The sequence below is a fragment of the Zootoca vivipara genome, chromosome 2 (genome assembly GCF_963506605.1).
Source record: "Zootoca vivipara chromosome 2, rZooViv1.1, whole genome shotgun sequence".
In the NCBI taxonomy this organism is placed as follows: domain Eukaryota; kingdom Metazoa; phylum Chordata; class Lepidosauria; order Squamata; family Lacertidae; genus Zootoca; species Zootoca vivipara.
The window spans coordinates 33,923,401-33,945,387 of record NC_083277.1 but is presented as its reverse complement, the minus strand read 5'-3'; the positions used below and the strand labels follow the sequence as shown (position 1 = coordinate 33,945,387).

General features: G+C 41.8%; 1 protein-coding gene across 7 annotated transcripts in view; it reads right to left on the bottom strand.

Annotated features, from left to right (window-relative positions):
• Window positions 1–21,987, bottom strand: part of ITPR1 (inositol 1,4,5-trisphosphate receptor type 1) — a 216,163-nt gene that overhangs the window by 46,703 nt on the left and 147,473 nt on the right. For all 7 annotated transcript variants that reach the window (XM_060271356.1, XM_060271357.1, XM_060271359.1 and 4 more), the window contains 6 exons: window positions 21,176–21,308; window positions 19,321–19,511; window positions 6,350–6,530; window positions 4,577–4,833; window positions 2,497–2,697; window positions 1,151–1,261 (listed from right to left, as the gene is read on the bottom strand). In XM_060271356.1, coding sequence (XP_060127339.1) covers window positions 1,151–1,261; window positions 2,497–2,697; window positions 4,577–4,833; window positions 6,350–6,530; window positions 19,321–19,511; window positions 21,176–21,308 — 1,074 coding nt within the window. The remainder of the gene's footprint in view (window positions 1–1,150; window positions 1,262–2,496; window positions 2,698–4,576; window positions 4,834–6,349; window positions 6,531–19,320; window positions 19,512–21,175; window positions 21,309–21,987) is intronic.

Below are 21,987 nucleotides of genomic sequence, written 5' to 3'. Positions count from 1 at the left end.
TGAGCTGCCAGAATACTGATGGCAGCTGAGCTTGAAAGGGGAAAAATATAAAGAACCACAATTTGGTTGATATCAGGTGAGACTGTGTACACATTACCACCTTAGGACACAGTGAGGTAGCTTTCTCCCTACTGCATTTCAAGTCACAATTGAACTTTGCTGTACATATCAGTATGCTTTGGTATATATCCATGCCACTCACTTCAGTGGGCACAGGTGTTTTCCATGTGTAAGTTGCCTGCTTGGTTTTCAAATCAGACTGAAGCTGGATTTCTTTTTTTTGGGGGGGGGGGAATACATCAAACCGCAGTATTTCACAAGAAACTACAGGATCACTGTACCCCTCCTGTAATATTGGGTATGCACACCACACTGCAACACTGTGTACTAGACACAGATGGTAGTTGACCAATATAGCGTGAGGGGACTCAATGGGACTTTTCCCCTTTCCTATTGCCTTGCATCTCCCAACTGCAATTAGCACTGGAAGTCCCCCCCTATGTTAAGTTCTGTATATAAAAATTATGTTAAATTCACAATGCAGAAGTCGATGCTGGCAGCAAGGTCAGCAGCTATGTCCAGCAATTATGCACTAACGCAGGGTAGAGGCTCCACTGATTTAACTGCAACTCAAAGTTGAGCCTAACCAATGGATCAGGCTCAGCACTGGATGGCTTGCCCAAAGTAGCTACTGATCAATAGATAACTGGTTCCTTTGTCCTGTTCCGTCAACGTCTATATTCTGCCTTAAATTGCAGGACAGTTGTGCATAAGACCACCTGATGGTTTCTGTCACAGGACTGGTGATGTATAGAGCTCTGATCACATGTCCTGAGCCCCTTAACAGGCTGAAATAATTTTGCAAGTTACAGTATCATAGCTAAGTAATTGTACTTAATGTTCTCTTTGAAATTCAGGTTTTGAATGTATGAAATACATTCCATATCTTAAATTAAGAACAGGGAAGCTGTTTGAAATAAAATATCATGAAGTCTTTATTTTAAAATGATTTTAAAAAATAAAATCCCATGTGATAGCAAACTTCCCAGGGCACTCAAGGAGCCTGCTAGAATTATCAAGATCTGGATAGAAGCTGTGGCTTTGTCATTGTGATACTACCGTCCATCTTCAGAGTTGAGTATCCACTTGCCTTCAGTTCTAATACTAGATCCATCCGCTTCTTCCCCAGAGGGTTGATATCATTGAGAATTAATGCTGTAATTATATCTATACCGTTGGACTCATGAGTAGCAATGCAGTTCTGCACAGGGGAGAAAGAAATGTAAAAATAAGTGGCTAACAAGAAAACATAACCTTTCTTCCCAAAGGCCTGTTAAGTCTCTCTCTGCCCACCACTCCCATGAAGAGATCCATAGGGGAGAATTCAACTCAATTATTACACTAGTGCAAAGGAATTTCTTCCCTTTCTACTCCGTGTGTGTACCCCATGTTGTCCCAAAACCTTTTCTGGGAGGTTGGAGAAAACCCCAGAATAGACTGAGCCAGGGAGAGGGGAACAGGGGCAGGAGAAGGGGGAAATGTCCCATTGCGCAAAGAGAAATAAAAATGCTCACAGAGCATTCTGCTAGTTTCATTGCAGCCCATTGTAAACTGAGGTCCAGCACCGAGGGCCTTCTGGCGGTTCCCTCGTTGCGATAAGCCAAGTTATAGGGAACTAGGTAGGGAACTAGGCAGAGGGCCTTCTCGGTAGTGGCACCCGCCCTGTGGAACGCCCTTGCACCAGAGGTCAAAGAGAACAACAATTACCAGACCTTTAGAAGACATCTGTTTAGGGAAGCTTTTAATGTTTAATAGATTTTGTATTTTAATATTCTGTTGAAAGCCACCCAGGGTGGCTGGGGAAGCCCAGCCAGATGGGTGGGGTATAAATAATATTATTATTATTATTATTATTATTATTATTATTATTATTATTATTATTAATACAGTAGTACCTCGGGTTACAAACACAATCCGTTCCGGATCGCGGTTCGTAACCCGAAAAGGTCGCAATCCGAGCGCGCGCTTCTGCGCATGCGCGGGACGTGCGCGCGATGAAAACACTTCCGGGTTTACAGAGTTCGTAACCCGAAGTGTTCGCAACCTGAGCGGGTCGTAAACCGAGGTACGACTGTATTATTATTATTAACCTAAACTACTGGGCTTCCCTTTCGTTATCTTACTACAAATCCAACTAGTCTCTATTTGCACCAAGGTATTTTCAGAGTCTCATGCTGAGACCAGCTATTCCCCCGCACTAAGAAAGAGTTGGGGATTCTCGCTGATGAGGATGCTCTGTTCTAGACTTCTCATTACAAATTTCTTTGGGGTGTTGCAGTTAAGCAGCACACTTCAGAACTATTGGTGGTATGGGAATGGATGCCCCTTGGAGGTCCCTTCCAACAGTTCTGTGGTAAGTTCTCAGGGTTCCAAGTTGTACATGAGATTCCCAATTTTGGGACTGTGTCACGTTTTCTGCTGCAGTGACTGGCTTACCTGGTTTTCATGGCATGGTCCCTGGCAGTACTCAGTCAAACTTTCCAGTGTCTGGTTGATCAATGCTACATTTTTCTCATTAATGTACAGCCCAAGAAGTCCAAGTCCTCCAGTTGTGCTTCCACAGATACAGTCCAGAAACTGCAGAGTCTCACACACTAAGTTGTAATTTGTCTTGTTGTTTTGACAGCGCAGGAAATTCTATAGATGAATATGAAATAACGGAGAGAGGAAAGTTCAGTTTCATTTTTGAACATTGATGCTGGTCAAAAGAAATCAAAATGTGTTTGTTTGTTTTTTTGCAACAAACTCACACAGTTTTCCATTCACACATCACTTTCTAAAAGCAATAATGAACATGATCTCAGCGTGATCTAAGCCTCTCAACACATCCATAGATAAATATTTAGGGCTTTTGACTTTTGTAATGTTTTGCAAGTGCCTATAGGTCAATTACACTCATTTCACTCCCCTCAAAACTTTCCTTTTAGTTAGTTGTCTTTGATCTATAAAGAGCAACAAGTTTTCATTCCACCCACTCAAAGTTCCTGCAGATTACAGCTAGTTAGAAATTCCCTCTTTGGGCTTAATTCTTATATTTTTCCCTCATGCTTGCTAAGTATCTTTGTTCCTAAGTCAGCATCTGGGGTAGGCATTTTTGGGCACGTGCCAAGGCTCACTGCCAGCCCCAGAGGCTTGTTCTTCTACTACTCTGCCCCTTATGAAATCTTGTCACATGTCTGCCTATGACATGGGGATTCAGCACTGAAGCCTCTGCTCAATCAAGCCTTCAGTGAATGGAAGAACACATCTGGCTGCAGCCTAAATTTGATGCAGGTCTGTTAGGCTCCCACTTCCCTTGCTAGGTTTTCTATCAGTCACCCACTTTTGCATGTGCGCACCTGGTTTTGTGTACCTGCCTCCCTGCCCGAGTCTTGTCACTGGGGTGGACCCCAGGTGGTTAGGAATGTGGCCACCAGGATACTGGCCAGGGAAGGCGGCGAGGAAGAACACAGTGCCAATTCTGAAGCAATTTCATGCTCCTCATTTTAAGGAGCTGTTTTTGATCTTTGTGATTTTAACTGATTTGGGTCCAGGGTGTCTTTAAAATCTCCTGCTTCGTATGAATCCACTCATTGTGTTTTAGCCTTAAAACTATAAATGACTCTGTGAGATTTGTTTGAGATGCTTTGCTTTTAGCTTTTGCAATGGAAAACATGTCCTGGACCATCTCAGCATTGCATGTTTCAAAGTAGTCTCGAAGATTGTGGAGCTTCAAAGAAAACATATTGTCTGGTTTTCAGTTCATTGGTTAGACCTGGAACCTTTAACAAGCCTAATGCAGAACAAACAGCCCATCTATTGTTAAGCACTGTGAAATCATCACAATCAAAACTGGGCCACACAGATAAAACAGTGCTGTAGACACAACTTCTTGGATCAAAGTAAACCACACTGAATCAAGATGATCAGAGATAATCTTTAGAGGGAAGCTACATGAATCAACCCCCTTCATGGGTCACTGCCTTGTCATGGCGAAGGGGCTTGAATAACTCCAAGAAGCCATGAGCTTTGTTGTGCAGGGCCACCCAAGATGGACAGGTCATAGCCGAGAGTTGTGATCTACCTGGAGAAGGAACTGGCAAACCACTCCAGTATTTTGCCAAGAAAACTCCATGGACATAAAAAAGGAGAAGCTTTGAGAAGAAAGTCACGAGTTTCCAAGGCATGCTCTGGTTCATGGGGTCACAGAGAATCAAACACGACTAAGATGACTAAACAACAACATGAATCAACATCTCCCCATGCTTCTTTGCCTCTAGCAGGTTTCTACTCAGGAAGGGACAGTTTTGATATCACATTGGCTTCAGTTCCAAGCTACCACACTCCACCGGAGAAACACTTTGCTCCTCAATGAGCTGGCAACAACATGTCTTGGGAAGGCACTGCTGTTCATTTAGGGGTAAAGTAGCATATGTCTCCATGCCCTCAGCTCAAGTGAGATGTCTGCTTTTCTACTGAGAGGATGGCAGAAAACCTTTTTTTGTAGAGCTGAGCCTGAAGATGCTGCATAGCCTACCTGCAGGTCCCGATTGTGGTTTTCACACAGCAGCTGCAAAAACCGCAAGATGGGCTGCATTATTGTGATAACAGGACTCATCTCCAGTTCGTCTTTGTTTTTGTCTGATGCAGACTGTGCGCCATCTGCAGCTGAATAATGGTCATCGGGATCAGCTTCCCTCCTGTAAGTGTTGTATGCCTTCCTTGTAGCAGTAGAGGCTTCAACCAACTGATCTCGCACCTCCTCTGTTATTTGGGTCATGGGTTCTCTCAAAGCTACAGTACACAGAGACAAAGGTCCATTAGCAAACAACAACCAAGTCACTAAGCAGAGCCAATTCAACGTTTTTCAGCATGTTGACACATCTACCTTTGTAGTAAGTGTTATCCAAATTAATGCTGTAAGTTTTACTGAGGCAGCCTGATTTGGTTTCTGTAAATCTGAAGGTTGTTCTCTAAAGAATAGATAAGGACCCACCATTAAATGTTTTAGCACAGGAATCAAATGAGATTTAGAGCACAAAAAAAAGGATTTGAGAAGATTTATGGGGAAGTTCCAAAGTACAATTCTTGGAATCTCCATGTAGGGCTGGGAAATATTGTGTATACAATACTGAGCTAGATGGACTTCGGTATTTCCCCTGCCCAGCCCCGAATGCTTGCACCTGGTGCCTAAGTACATGCTGTAGGGTCACTGATAATGCAAATAGGTTCTTCAGATATTGCAAAGGAGACACTAGCAGCAGGGCTTTCTAACGAGTATTGAATTTTCAGTAGTGAGGGTAAATCCTGATTAAATTTTCAGTAGTGAGGGTAAATCCTGATTAAATTGGGGGTAATGCCACAGGTGGCGCTGTGGGTTAAACCACTGAGCCTAGGGCTTGCTGATCAGAACCACTGAGCCTAGGGTTTGCTGATCAGAAGGTCAGCGGTTCGAATCCCTGTGACGGGGTGAGCTTCCGTTGCTCGGTCCCAGCTCCTGCCAACCTAGCAGTTCGAAAGCACGTCAAAATGCAAGTAGATAAATAGGAACCGCTAAAGCGGGAAGGTAAACGGCGTTTTCATGTGCTGCTCTGGTTCGTCAGAAGTGGCTTTGTCATGCTGGCCACATGACCTGGAAGCTGTACGCCGGCTCCTTCGGCCAATAATGTGAGATGAGCGCTCAACCCCAGAGTCGGTCACGACTGGACGTAATGGTCAGGGGTCCCTTTACCTTTATCTAATGACAATAATATGTGCTGGCATTTTGATGCCAACTGACACTGACGAACCTCATACATGAGGGGCACCAACCCCACAATAGAACACCTGGCCGTAGGCATGTAAAGTGCCACTAGGAGGCAACCTTTTCTGTTTCTTCCAGTGTCATGTTATTGACAATAAACAGTATGTACTGATGCATCAGACATGTACGTTATAATGATTCCAAATTGAAGAGAGACGTTTGAGAGTGCCCATCTCAATCCCTCTCTTATTACAAATGGAGAATATGGGATGTCTGTTTTTAGCGACAGAATCCTAGACCTACTGCACACAGAGCAGAGTGTTAAAAACAAGGATTAAGCTACATGTCAAGCTACTCAGGCTGGCTGGCCCATTAATGCCAAAAATACCTATCACCACTACAGCAACTGCCACATCTCAAATGGATGAAGGAGGGAAGCAGTGCCATGGTAAAGCTGAATTTTTAACTTCCATGTTGTGGACCAGAACCTCTGGATCAATAAAATAATTCACTGAAGGGATTGATTTTCATATCCTTCATTACACCACTGGAGCACTGGAGAATTACCTCTTTTCCTGGCTGGTACATCTCTGTCCGAGTCATCATCTTTCTTTTTATTTCCTAAATCACTGGTGTTAACTGTGACTGTAGCCTTGATCTCTTGCTGAGCCACTTTCATGCGGTCATAAAAAACTTTGAAGAATTTTTCCGACTTCTTATCTTCTGTTAGTCGGCAAAAGAATGAGTGCTACAGAAACAGAGATGCAGAACACCTTAAATGGCAAAATCCAGTATCAATGGCACATAGATACCATGTAGTGAACCCCACAGTCACTGACTGAGCTTCTGTTAATGAAATAAAGCAAGGGAAGGCCCCAGAGTCAAATGCAGCTCTTGAAGAGTATCAAAATGCTCCCAACTGCAATATTCAGGGCAAGAAGTGAGCGAATAAATGTTATGGAAATGGGGATTATTTGGAATACGCTTTGTAAGGGAGGTTTGGCCGCCACCTTCATATGCTTATAATTGCTGGTGAGAGGAAGATGTTCGAATCATGGAATACTGAGAAAACACTGCAGCTCCTTTAAAGGATATGAAATGTCAAGTTGGCTACAAAAGGTTGCATTTTTGTTAGCCTTTTCTCAATACATCTGGGATTAGGGGATAGCACTTCTGGGCCAGAGGGATTTTTTGTTTGTTTGTCTGTTTAGCACTTACCATATAGAATTTGCCAGTTTGATATGATACACTACATTAGATGCTTTCAGAAGGGACAGCGAATACTCCTTAAACCTAGCATGAATGCTGCTGATGCACGGGAAAGTATATTCTCTAGTCATAGTCAGATGTAACATTAGTGTTTCACTTACATTTAGTGTTCATAGGATTTCGATGTGGAGAAGCCAAATAAAGCACCGTTCCCCCAAAACTGTGTGGAATACAGATCAAAGACTGTGTGCATGGAGGAAGCTAGAGCAAGCAGCCAGGGACTACATCTGACAGCTATCTGATGAAACCAATATGCTGTTACGTAAATCAGGAACAAAGCTTAAAGCATGACTGCAGGATGAACTTGTAAGTGGGTCACCTTATGCGGAGTATTATGAAATTAGTTAGCATTCTGCAGTGGCTCATGTTGCAACAGCTTCTCCTACAGCAGACTGACACGAAGTCAGATTTATTGGAAAAGCAAATCGAAAAGAGGAAAAGTAGAGGAGGATGGCAATACATCTTCTGAGATGCAGAGAACACAAGGCTGTCCCCTGCATGGTGCCCTTTAATCACTCTTCCAGAGAATTTGTGTGGCAAGGTGACTTTGAAATATGGGTAACATCATTTTCCCTTACTTTATGGAAGTGTAGGCAGATAAGGCAGCTGTCACAAATACTATGTGAGGCTTGGGAAGAAGAGATTTTTTTGATACTAAGGACAAACAATTTATTGACTTGTTCTGCATGTGCACAGACTTCCCTGAGAATGCTAGACTAGGTGGCTCTTAGTGTGTGATTAGAAAATCAATTCTCATATTCTTTGCACCAAAGGAGCAAAAGGGAGAGGATGCTGCAGCCATCTTCTCAGTCCATAGCTGCCAAGTTATCCCTTTTTTAAAGGGATTTTCCATTATGCTGAATAGGCTTCCTCGCGAGAAAAGGGAAAACTTGGCAGCTATGTCTCAGTCCTTTCCTGACATGCACCAATTGAATTTCCAAAAATGCAGGGTAAAATGCTTAAGCTTGCCTGGAAGCCATACAGTCTCAACTAGAAGTTTCTTCCGGACCCCAGATACATGATAAAGGGAGGGATTATGCAGTAATGGAAGAACTCTGCACAGGTTCAGAGGTACTTTCAGGTGCTCTGCAGCCGAGTCAAGCTAAGCTCCTATATTATCAGTAAGCCTCTATCAATGCAAGCACAGGCAGGCAGTAGTTTAAAGAAACTGCCTTCAAACTGGTCCACAAATCTAATTCTAATCAGACAGCACATAAATTATATTGAATAATTACTAGACAAGAAGAAATGTAAAAACTGATTAGGCTACCTACTTTATTACGAATAATTTAATGAGTGGAGCAACATAACAGGGTGCATTATGCAGTGGCAAAATACAGAATCTAACTGCTAGTAAAAAAAGAGCTGCGTATACAACCAGCCTCAAAAGTATAATGAACATGTGTTTTAATGTCCTGGACATTTCCAAGAAGAAGACCTTCCTCAAACAAGCCAGCTGGGCACAAATATTGAGCAAACATGAACCACAGCAAACCGCATGCTATTAATTTTATTTGCCCAGAGATTATGCCTCCTTTGTCCTTATTTGGATGTTGATTTGCTTCCAGTATGCTGAATCTGGGTGGCTAGATAAAGATTTTGAAATATGTCTCCAACGTTTCAGGGATGAAAATAGGGACATTCTTAAGTCTTTTTAACCCTAATTTTTAAAACTAATTTCATACAAAATATTAAAGCACTTATGTGCTTCCCTGCCCTGGCTTCTAAAGCTATACCAGCATGGTCTATAAACTGACCATAACTATTTAAAAACAAAAAGATCAAAATATTTAATCCCATAATGGATCTGGGTTAACTTGTTAGAGAACTACAACTCAAAACACAACTAGCAACAACCTACTTTCTGGGGGGGGGGAAATAAAATTTATTTTATTTATTAAATTTATATACTGCCCTTCATCCAAAGATCTCTGGGCGGTTCACAGAATAAAATACAAGATAAAACACAAGTAAACAATTAAACCAAAACAAAGGTGCAATTGTTTAATTTAAAACAATGGCTAGTGCACCATGTTTTATTTATTACTTATTTATTGCATTTATGTTCCACCTTTTTCTCCAAGGAGCTCAAGGTTCAGTTCTAAGAAGACTTTTTTTGAGGTAGAACATCAGTTTGACTCCATTCTGCCTGAAATATTTAATCAGATGCTTTTGAATTGTCTTGAGCTAGCTTGCAGTAACTGGTTTACTGAGTCTAGATCAGGTACCCCCAAACTGCGGCCCTCCAGATGTTTTGGCCTACAACTCCCATGATCCCTAGCTAACAGGACCAGTGGTCGGGGAAGATGGGGATTGTAGTCCAAAACATATGGAGGGCCGAAGTTTGGGGATGCCTGGTCTAGATGAAAAAAAATAAAACACTGTGATAACAATATACAATTCATACAATTCATACATCCAAAAACACTGCTTCAGTTTGGGATTTGTATCTTATTAAAATTTGTGGTTGTATATTGTCTCCCTGCTTATTTAACTTATATGCAGAATTCATCATGCGAAAGGCTGGACTAGATGAATCCCAAACCGGAATTAAGATTGCCGGAAGAAATATCAATAACCTCAGGCATGCAGATGACACAACCTTGATGGCAGAAAGTGAGGAGGAATTAAAGAACCTTTTAATGAGGGTGAAAGAGGAGAGCGCAAAATATGGTCTGAAGCTCAACATCAAAAAAACCAAGATCATGGCCACTGGTCCCATCACCTCCTGGCAAATAGAAGGGGAAGAAATGGAGGCAGTGAGAGATTTTACTTTCTTGGGCTCCTTGATCACTGCAGATGGTGACAGCAGTCACGAAATTAAAAGACGCCTGCTTCTTGGGAGAAAAGCAATGACAAACCTAGACAGCATCTTAAAAAGCAGAGACATCACCTTGCCTACAAAGGTCCGTATAGTTAAAGCTATGGTTTTCCCAGTAGTGATGTATGGAAGTGAGAGCTGGACCATAAAGAAGGCTGATCGCCGAAGAATTGGTGCTTTTGAATTATGGTGCTGGAGGAGACTCTTGAGAGTCCCATGGACTGCAAGAAGATCAAACCTATCAATTCTGAAGGAAATCAGCCCTGAGTGCTCACTGGAAGGACAGATCGTGAAGCTGAGGCTCCAATACTTTGGCCACATCATGAGAAGAGAAGACTCCCTGGAAAAGACCCTGATGTTGGGAAAGATTGAGGGCACTAGGAGAAGGGGACGACAGAGGACGAGATGGTTGGACAGTGCTCTCGAAGCTACCAACATGAGTTTGACCAAACTGCGGGAGGCAGTGCAAGACAGGAGTGCCTGGCGTGCTATGGTCCATGGGGTCACGAAGAGTCGGACATGACTAAACGACTAAACAACAACAACAAATTGTGGAAAATGCACTACTAAGACTAAGTGAAGTTATTTAAAGTGACTGAATAAAAATTAGAAACTGCAACACATTGGTTCTGGAAATGACAGTTTATAGTCTTGCACACAGTAAGATCACAAGTCATTCTAGTGTTTCATGTCAGATTATATCTGCCGAAAGAAGATCGCCTTTTAGGAAATAGTGAAAGCTGTGCTGTATTTCATATACTATTGGCAGCATTTTCTCAGTATTAAATATTGTTTCATCGCATTTCACACACAAAAATGTATATCCTATACAGGGCACTTGTGTTTACAGCTCACACTGGATAAAGATTGTCCGAAAGTAGCAAATTCCACCCAGGTTAATTCTTTCACACTGTATGCTAAGAGGCAATGTTGTGCTATTTTCTAGGCTTCAACAAGAAGCAAAAGTTTGAAGCGCCCTTGTCCTGTGAAGAGACTAAGAAACATGAGAATGGGCCTTTCCTGTGGTGGCTCCTTGCTTGTGGAATGCTCTCCCCAGGGAAGCTCACATGGCGCCTTTGTGACATATCTTTAGGTGCCAGGCAAAAACATTCCTCTTCTCTCAGGCCTGTGGCTAATTATGCAGTCCATTACCTTTTAAACTGCATTGCTTTTGTTTGTTACAACAACAACAACAACATGATGAAGGCAACCTTTTCTGGTTCTGGGATATTGAGGGGAGCACTAAAGTTGTGCCTCTTGCCAGACTTAGGGTTTTCAATGTTTTCCTTAGCTATCCCCAATAAAGAGTTATGAGCTAATGTAATCATATCTTCTTTCTATATATAGAAGGGAGATCAGCTGTCCTGTTTTGTCCATGCATGAAAGGTCTGAGAACAGGCACCTCCATTCCTTGATTTTTCTAAAGAAGTACTGAACCATTGCATCAAACAAGTGGCTGTTTTTTGCTTGCTTGCTTGCTTTTTAAAGGTCGCTAAACGTCCCACTTGTTATCTTGACAGTTATTAGTTAGGGTTGTCTCAGTAAGATTGTCGACAAGCAAAACTCTGGGAAACCCCTGTGAGTTTCCCCAAGGCCTCAGCAGCAGCAACAGCCACTCACCAGCCTTTTCCAATTCCAGCCTGCTGAAAGTGCTTTCTAGACTTTTTGCTGAGGTCACGTATTCAGCACACCTGCTGTTCTATGTCACCTCACACTCACTTATGCCTACATTGCTACTGCCTCTCCTCCTTTCCCTCTTATTAACATGTCTCAACAGTGGGAAATCACAACTTCCCCATGTTTCCCTAAAGGCACTGTTTGGAGCCTCACGTTTACTTCCTTTTACAGTGGTACCTCTACTTATGGATTTAATGCGTTCTGAACACACATTTGTAAGTCGAAAAAAATTGTAAGTTGAATCCCATAGGAATGCATTGGGAGAAAAAATTCGTTAGTCTAAGCAACCCCATCTAAAAATTCGTAAGTAGAAAAAATCTAAACCACATCCAAGATGGCGGACGGAGCTCCATTCATAAGTAGAAACATTCGTGAGTAGAGTTATTTGTAAGTACAGTGGTGCCTCGCTTAACGAATGCCCTGCTTAATGAAATTTCTGCTTAACGAAAGGATTTTTCAAGCGGAGGTTGCCTCGCTAGACGAATTCGAATTATGAAAAATTCGTCTAGCGAATCACGGTTTCCCATAGGAATGCATTGAAATTCAATTAATGTGTTCCTATGGGCAAAAAAAAAAAATTCAAAAAAAATTCAATGCATTCCTATGGGATTCGCTAGACAAATTTTTTGTTATAACAAAAGACCCATGGAACGAATTAAATTCGTCTAGTGAGGCACCACTGTAGAGGTACCACTGTATCTTGTTTCTGGTGCTGCACGAACCCTTCTACTTCCGATTGGCAAGTTCACCCTGGAACTTACTTGCCTTTTCCCTTCTTTCTTTCTTTCTGTTTAGAAAAAAAGAAGAAAACATTTAAAAGAAAACTGTACAGTCCCATATGCTAATGGTGAAGAGGGATAACACTTCGGAGAACGAGTCAATGCCAGACATATGGCAAAGCCTGCTGCCATTGAATCTGCTTTTTGGAGGAACCACTGATCAGATAGTACTGTATTTTGATTCACAACCAAATAATTTGCCATGAAAAATTAACTACCACATGACGTGCAGAGGTCTTGAGGCATGCTTCACAAACGATGGGCATCAGTAACCACACATGCAGCCCAAACACACTTTTATTTCTAAACTGAATGTCTTTCTTCTGGTCTATACTAGTAGGACATTTGAGATAATGATTGTGATTGATTGCCACAGAATTTCAGAAAAGTCATAATAATTCACATAATTGAATTCTTGCCTTTCATAGCTTCTTTCCCACCCTCCCCACTCCTGATGCCCTCCAGATGTTTTGGACTACAATTCCCATAATCCTCACTCAGCACATTAGGACTGATGGAAATTGTAGTCCAAAGCATTTGGAGGGCACCATTTTGAGGAAGGCTGCTCTACACTCCATTTAACCAAGCAAACCTTCCTACAGACTTGTGTCTTTCCTAAGGTAAAGGTAAAGGGACCCCTTACCATTAGGTCCAGTCGTGACCGACTCTGGGGTTGCGGCGCTCATCTCGCGTTATTGGCCGAGGGAGCCGGCGTACGGCTTCCAGGTCATGTGGCCAGCATGACAAAGCCGCTTCTGGCGAACCAGAGCAGCACATGGAAATGCCATTTACCTTCCCACTGTAGTGGTACCTATTTATCTACTTGCACTTTGACGTGCTTTCGAACTGTGTCTTTCCTAATGTGCTATATATTTCATTTTTCATCCTTTTCCAGACTCAACCATCCTAGCTGCACTTTTCGGTCTAACTCAGCATATCTAAAATAATAATAATGGGGGGGGGATATAACCGCTTGTCCCTTGATCCTTTTCTCTTTTTTTGCTCACTTCATATCACCCCTATTCTGCTTTGCATAACTGCCACAAATGCACTTCTCATTATTAAATAGCATCCTGTTGCAGCTTATGAGTTGAACAGATTTTATTTCCTCGGTATCTGCTAATGCAAGCCATCTCCCGCTTCACCTTTATATCTTCCTATTCCTCCTCACATTTCATCAACTCCCCCATCTGGACATTCACCACTGTCCTGTTATTTACAATGCAAAGAAGCACAATGTAGCAGAACTCATTCACATTAATTAATCCTCTTATCTAGGTCCATCAAACTGCTGCTGCTGCTGCTAAATAATAAACATTGGTGTCCAGTTATAAGTCAAGGGTTGCATCTTAGTTGGCTTAAGCCACAAATCTGCCCTTTCAAGATTCAGGGAAGTATTGAATAGCAGATCATATGCCTTGCTGATTGATGTCTTCATTCCAAAGCACACTAGAGAACCGTAGTTTAAAAGGTGGACACTCAGCATGGACCTCTTTCTGACATTGCAGGTTTGCTGAACTGGTAAAGCATATTCAACTGTTCAGGGGCCGTGTGTGTGTGTGTGTGTGTGTGTGTGTGTGTGTGTGTGTGTAACCCCAACATTTCAGATGCAATGGGCTCGTTAAAGGTAGCTTAAGGATTACTCTTGCATATATGTGGCGTATCAGGTTTTGCTCAGATCTTGAAGGGTGCACATTTGCCATACACATGGGGAACATTATCATCTCAGTTAGCTGTTAACTAGGTCTGCCCTGCAGTTATTTATACTGTAACTCCCCCCCCCCCAAAAAAAAACCACACAGAGAGGAAACAGGAAAATTTGGATCAAGTGGTGTGGTTTTTACTTAGACTTGATAATTAGAGGCTTGCTACTGCATAGCCTTTGCTTGTTGCAAGCTCATGTTGTAAGAGCAGTAGGATTTATCCACATTCCTTCATAAAGAGAACAGTAATGTGATTACAGAAACATTCATTAGGAATATTTCATGCATAGGGTTTCTCACGCTTGGTCATATGGATCCCCCCCCCCAAAATGTCTTTAATGGTATCTTGCCCTTGAATAACTTACATGGAACACGCAATCTGAATAAATACTTTTCACATATACCGGTAAGCATCCATAGGCTCTGGACCCACAGGCACAAAACCACACACAGGGAGGTAGAGGACAACAGGGACTATGGAAGCAATCCTGCTTCTCTCCTGTACAGTCACTGGTGACTGGGAGCGGCTGCCGAGACCACATACCACCGGTCCTGAAAGACCTACATTGGCTCCCAGTACGTTTCCGAGCACAATTCAAAGTGTTGGTGCCGACCTTTAAAGCCCTAAACGGCCTCGGTCCAGTATACCTGAAGGAGTGTCTCCACCCCCATCGTTCTGCCCGGACACTGAGATCCAGCGCCGAGGGCCTTCTGGCGGTTCCCTCGCTATGAGAAACCAAGTTACAGGGAACCAGGCAGAAGGCCTTCTCGGTAGTGGCACCCACCCTGTGGAATACCCTCCCACCAGAGGTCAAAGAGAACAACAATTACCAGACCTTTAGAAGGCATCTCAAGGCAGCCCTGTTTAGAGAAGCTTTTAATGTTTGAGGGATTTCTGTATTTTAATATTTTGTTGGAAGCCGCCCAGAGTGGCTGGGGGAACCCAGCCAGATGGGCAGGGTATAAATAATATATTATTATTATTATTATTATTATTATTATTATTATTATTATTATATACTTTTAGATTCAAGACAAATAAATGAAATGGGACCTTGGGTTCCCATTCAATTTCGGAAGAAAATGCACAGAGACAAAACATATGAGAATCTGGAAAAGGATTAGCTTGGATAAAGGGTTTAAGGGGATGGGCAAAACCTGGTCACATTAATCACTGCTAGGAACCTTTTAATGAGGGTGAAAGAGGAGAGCACAAAATATGGTCTGAAGCTCAACATCAAAAAAACCAAGATCATGGCCACTGGTCCCATCACCTTCTGGCAAAAAGAAAGGGAAGAAATGGAGGCAGTGAGAGATTTTACTTTCTTGGGCTCCTTGATCACTGCAGATGGTGACAGCAGTCACGAAATTAAAAGACGCCTGCTTCTTGGGAGAAAAGCAATGACAAACCTAGACAGCATCTTAAAAAGCAGAGACATCACCTTGCCTACAAAGGTCCGTATAGTTCAAGCTATGGTTTTCCCAGTAGTGATGTATGGAAGTGAGAGCTGGACCATAAAAAAGGCTGATCGCCGAAGAATTGATGCTTTTGAATTATGGTGCTGGAGGAGACTCTTGAGAGTCCCATGGACTGCAAGAAGATCAAACCTATCCATTCTAAAGGAAATCAGCCCTGAGCGCTCACTGGATCGTGAAGCTGAGGCTCCAATACTTTGGCCACCTCATGAGAAGAGAAGACTCCCTGGAAAAGACCCTCATGCTGGGAAAGATTGAGGGCACAAGGAGAAGGGGATGACAGAGGATGAGATGGTTGGACAGTGTTCTCGAAGCTACGAACACGAGTTTGACCAAACTGCGGGAGGCAGTGGAAGACAGGAGTGCCTGGCGTACTCTGGTCCATGGGGTCACGAAGAGTCGGACACGACTAAACGACAACAACAAAGACCCTTTGGACATACATAAAACTTGTTTATCAAGATATGGGAGTCACCCCTTTATGCTTTCCCTAAGGTAAGTAAACCTTCATTATTAACTGTCAAATATTAAATTCTATTTTCAAAGCCAACAAGGTGCATTAAAGATGCACTTCTCTTGGCCTGAAACCATTCGCTGGCCAGTGGTTTCTTAATATATAGTTAATAATTGTTAAACTCATTTGCTCTTCTTCAAGCATCCCAAAAAAGCAAGACACGTTTTGGCGGCAGTCATCTTTCTCAGCCTAAAAAGGAAGCTCATTGGGGATTTCTACTTTGTGCCTTAAGAGTTAATATAAGCTTACAATCTGCTTTTAAAATAACCAGAGAGTGTCATGGGGACATCACGTAGTCAGAGTATGAAGTTCTAATATGAATCAAACGCACAGTTCGGTTGTATTCCTGATGCTTCCCAAAAGGCCAATCATCAGAACTGGATGCATGACATTTTAACAAGAAACCTGATTAAGCAGACACTTTCAAAGGGACAAAATTGTTTAAGTATAGGCTTGGGTTGCTACTTGCCTTCCTTTGCAAGCAATAAAAGGGATGTCGAATGGGGCCATCTGTGACATTTGATTCCTGAAAAACGTATTTCATTTGATGGTTCCTCAATAGGCACACCTAAAATCCTGATTGTCACCAATTTAAAGGAGGCAGTTAACCAAACAGGAGAGATGGGGGGGTTAGGAAAGGAAAGGACAAAAGGACTCTGAGACCTTAAAGCAACTGATGGGAGGCTGAATGAGCACACATTACAGTTCTGCTTCTGTTATGAGGATTAAACATTTAATAGAATGCAGCAGATGATTCTGGTTATGTGCAAGTTGTGGGGCTACCATTTCAATACTGCTTTTAAAAAAGGAGCCTCTGTGTTCATACATTTAAACACAGCTCTACAAAAACACATACCCACACAAGTACATGAGCCTTTAAACCACGCAGCACTATCAATACAAGGCAGCACACATCCTACTTCCTTCCTGAATGAGGGAGTTTTATGTAGGTGTGAGAAACAAGGATGTTTTACAGGCTCCTGGAAGTGAGGAACCCTCAAAAAAAAAAACACACCAAAAAACTGGAGAAAGCGAAAGAGAGGGGAATTATAGAAAAACCATAGCAACTAGTCAGTCCATCTTCCCACACCACCCACCAGCCACCAGCTTCATTTGCTGACGCACTTTAAAAAAAAAAAACCCAGCAGAAAAACTCAAGCTGTCTCTACCAGCCTGGGAAGGTGAGCAAGCCTTGAGAGCTCATTAAATTCCCTCCTCAGCTTCTCTTGTATGCCTGCAGCTAGTGAGCAAGTAGGATATAAATAGAAGTTATATAACATCTTTGTTGATTCCTGTGCTTACCCAAAAAAAAAAAGTAGCATGACCTTGTTTTCAATAGCCTGCCTCTGCCTGCTTGTCAGGGACTTTAATCTTGTTAGGGATCATCTGAAAAGTCTGAATAAATGCTATATAGACTTTGCAGATAAAACAGGAATATATGGGCCTTCTTGTGTGACTGTAAACACACTACCTTCTGTATATGCCTTAGCTACAGATGAGAACCACCTAGTGTTTAAAGGAACTGAGATTAGACAATATTATCACTACAGCAGCGAAGTTACCAAACTTTCAGAATGTGATTTCTAAGACACAGTACTGCATATAGAGGCATCTCTAGAATGGAGATATCGTTTTTGGAAGAAGAGTGTGTGACTTCTCTAGGGAAAAGGAAGTTAGCTGACGGACTTTCAAGTGAAGGCACTCACTCAGATAAAAAAAGACCTAATAAAATAGGCCAATGTGCATTAAAAAAAAAAGAGCACACATACATTGTACACAATGATGCAGCTCCATACACCCAAATGTTAGCAATGGTAGATAAGAGTCAGTTGTCGTTTGTAGCAACCTGCTCTGCCAGCACCCAAAAAACCTCTTTGGGGATCAAAGTGCAAACATGGAATGGATTGTCAAACAATAAACAGTTTTTGCTTTTGTGAAATCTGGGGCAGCCGCATAAGAAGAGCCTATTATGCTATTTCCAAGAGATTTAAAAACAAACAAACAAACCTGTAATTAAGATGGGAGCTGGCTATGATAACATTTGTGAATAATATGCTAGTATTCTAATGCTCTTCAAAGTAAGGGTGAGTTCAAACTTGTGCATGCTGTGAAGTGCAACACCGTGCAGAATGAAAAAAACCGCTGGAGCTATCACGATCACATCAGCTCAAAATACTACGGATTCAGCTATACAAGTCTTCAAATTATATTAAGGGGGAAATCCTATGGCAAGATCTGCTGGGATCAGCGGCTTCAGATGCAGCAGATCTCTGGGCTCAGCCAACATTAAGTCTCTAACTCCAGCTCAGCCAAAGATACACTGCTGGAACTTGCTCAGTCAGAGTTCAGCTAAGGTTGGTGTGATTCCCCCCCCTCCCCAAAGGGGTGTTCCAGGGATGTGGTCAGGGTGTGACTAGAGGAGGAGGGCCTAAGGTGGATCCTAAGCCTAGTCAGTTTGGTCACATGACTTGGTAACTTTTCACCAGTGTTAGGCTGAGTAGTAGCTTCTCTGCATTTTTACTACTAAAGAGAATGTTTGTGAGACTTTCTGCCGAAGGTGCCAAAATAACTTGGTCAATTTTTTGTATCATGAACCTTGATTGGGATGCAGGGGTGCGGGTGGGGAGAGAAATGTGCTGGGACATTTCTCAGGGACCAAAATGTCTTTCATCAAACCTTGTACACACAGAGAAATATACAGACATGGTGGTAGATGTTGCAATTTTTGCATGCCGAGACTGCTTAAGATATTCGGATGGCTCAGCGTTTGGGGCACAGATATGGAAAACCCAGCCACTAAGGAAACTGCAGTCTTATGCAAATCAATTTTGCTGAACATAGCCTAACTAGCAGAGTACAATCTATTTGATAAGGTTCAGCATTAAAAAAAAATATCCTGTTGCATGCAGTTTTTTTAAAAAAGGAACGGTTTATCAAAATTATGTTTGTCTAGAAATCTTTAGTAAGCTTTACACACTCAGTACTAACTCCCTCATGCTGCTGTTTCAGGATCCCCCAGTCCTGCATGGGAAGCTGCAGATGAGAAAACCCTGTTAGATCTTTCCTCTGAGTGACCCAAATCTGGCTCCATTCTCATCTGCTACACCAGTATGGCTACCTCCCCAAATCCTCCAGCAGTGAACCTAGAGCAAAGAGTGGAAAGTGAAGTTATTGTACTTCGATATCAGCAGAGTGACTTGAGCATGATGGATCCCACCTCTTTACAATGCACTGGGCTCGCCGACTTTCATGTTAAACCCACAAGCTTATCAACATGAGTACACAAGCGCTTTTCCTACCTGTATAATAGTGTTTCCACCTTCCAAAAGGGCAATAGCCAGAAGAATGCTTTCATGAAAAACTCTGTCACTGGTGGCATTCATGATGAGATCTATGACCAGATTGGATGCACCTTCCTTATCCAGGTGACACTGGACTTCTGACAAACTCATTTCACCTCGGTTTGCTGGGCTGGAACCAGACCCACCTCCTACAGAAAGGTAAGTCACACAGGTTGAGCAAAATGTAGCCTCTCATGAACCGCACTTAATTATTTCTATCTGAAAACATTGGTCACTCACCTATAAAAACGAATGAATCGAAGTGTAACTGTGAACATATTCCATTTATTCACAGCTTTATTAACCATTAAAGTGTGAACAACATGCTTGCCTCTTAATAATACAAGCAGATGATGCTGTCATTAAGACTGATTGATTTATGTAAAGAGCATTCATACTCTCTCCCACTCCTCAACAAACCCACGGCAGCTAACAGACGTTAAAACAGTCAGTTAACAGTACAGCAACAAACAATAAATACAATTAAACAGCCATGACGTACAAAATCAACAGAGAATAAGAAGAAAAATACAACCACCATTAAAAAAACCTTTCCAAAAAGCAGAGCAACTGTTTGTGGCCCAAAAACCTATCTAAAAAAAAGGGGGGGGGGAATTAAGGACATTAAAGGAGACAAACAATACAATTTATTTCTCTCTTGACTTTCAGTTGTGAAGAATTCACAGGAAGTCTTATATACCCCGTTTCCCCTATTTTAAGACATAGTCATAAAATAAGCCATAGCAGGATTTTTAAGCATTCAAGGAATATAAGCCATACCCCGAAAATAAGACAGTGATAGTGATAGGTGCAGCAGCAATGCCGGCTGCAGCAGCAGGACGAGGAAAAAAATAAGACATCCCCTGAAAATAAGCCATAGTGTGGTTTTTTGAGGAAAAATAACACGGTAAAATAAAATCACATAGGGGCTACCTCTAACATGTAATCTTGGTCTGGAGTAGGAACACAGGAAGCTGCCTTATACTGAATCAGACCATCATTGGTCCATGTAGCTCAGTACTGACTACAAGGTCTGGCAGCGGCTCTCCTGGGTTTCAGGCAGGAATTCTCCAGTCCTATCTGGAGTTGCCGAGGATTGAACCTGGGGCCCTCTGCCTACAAAGAACATGCTCTACCTATGAGCCTACAGCCTTTCGATACCAGGACATTACAAGTAAACATCGGGAAGAACATTCTGACAGCGGAACCATATAGATTTATTGTATTTTAATGGGATTTTTTTGTTCACTGCCCTGTGGACCTTTGGGTTGAAGGGCAGGATATAAATTTTACTGATCATCATTATCATCCATGTGTCAGAAATCTCTTTAAATTGCAAGGGCTTGGACCCAACATGTAAGGTTTGTGGAAAAGGCACCATCTTGTTAACAGTAGGCCATCAAGCCACCTCTGTTTAGAAAGCAGTACTAAGTCCTTCAAAATGCAAATAAAGGTGTTTTTTTATTTAAAAAAATAAACAAACAAGTGTAAAATATGACAAAAGACAACATGTTGGGAATGGACTTCTACATACAGATTTTGGGAACTGGCAAGAAATTGGTCCTGAATATATATATATACAGTATATGAAAAGTCTAGAAATGGAAGGATGGAGAAGGCAATTAGTGGATTAATTTTCAACTTTTTAAGGAACTACAGTAATTCTCCTCTGTAAATGACAATGTGAAAAAAAAATACCTGCTGACAACCTGCCAAAGCTATTAAATAACTGATTTGTTATTCAGAGACGGAACGTTCAACATGGCAGGCTAGAGTCACACAAAATTCATAATTAGCACAGCGAACATCCTACCTCCTCCCCCAGCTTTGCCAGGGCCTCCAGGAGACAATGGACCATTGCCAAAGCTGGTCAGACTCTCTCTTCTTCCTGTGCTTCTGACGTTGCCATAGTAACGGTTGACCAAAACCTGTCTGAGTGCCTCACCCTTAATTCAAACAAGATATTAAATTAAAGAACAACAACATGTAGACAAATTATGAGTGTAGCAGGGTTGCAGGACTCAACAGGACTAGCAAAAGTTATTTTTAGCACAATTATACAGCAAGACGACAACAGCAATGGGGCTGAGAAAGAGAGAGAATGTTATTAAGGGATTAAAATATTATAATAATTTAAAAACACTGTTGCCAGATATATACTCCTTCACTTAAAAATCTCTCTCCATAGGTTGAGATAAATATTATGAAATAGTAACAGAAAGAAGCTATTTCCAGAATTCACCCTGTCCTTTTCTAACTAATACCAGTTATTATTTATTCATTTAGTGTTTTGAAAGCATATTTTGAAAGGCAACGTTCTTCTTTAATTTCAGACTTGATACAAATTTATTCGCTACCATGAAACAAGGGTCACTATCTACAAAATATTTTGAATATTATCACTACACTTAGAATAAAGCTATTGTGGGTTCAGGTTATCCATGATTTGTTACATTCATAGATTTTAAGGCCTATTATCTCTTTAAATCAGACAACTAGTCCCCCTACTATAATCATACTCTTTGAGCACTGACCTCTTAGTCACCAAGATGTAAGGTCCCAAATGGTAGGTAGGATATATAGGTTATTTGAACAGATACATCACACAACAGGAGATAGAACCTA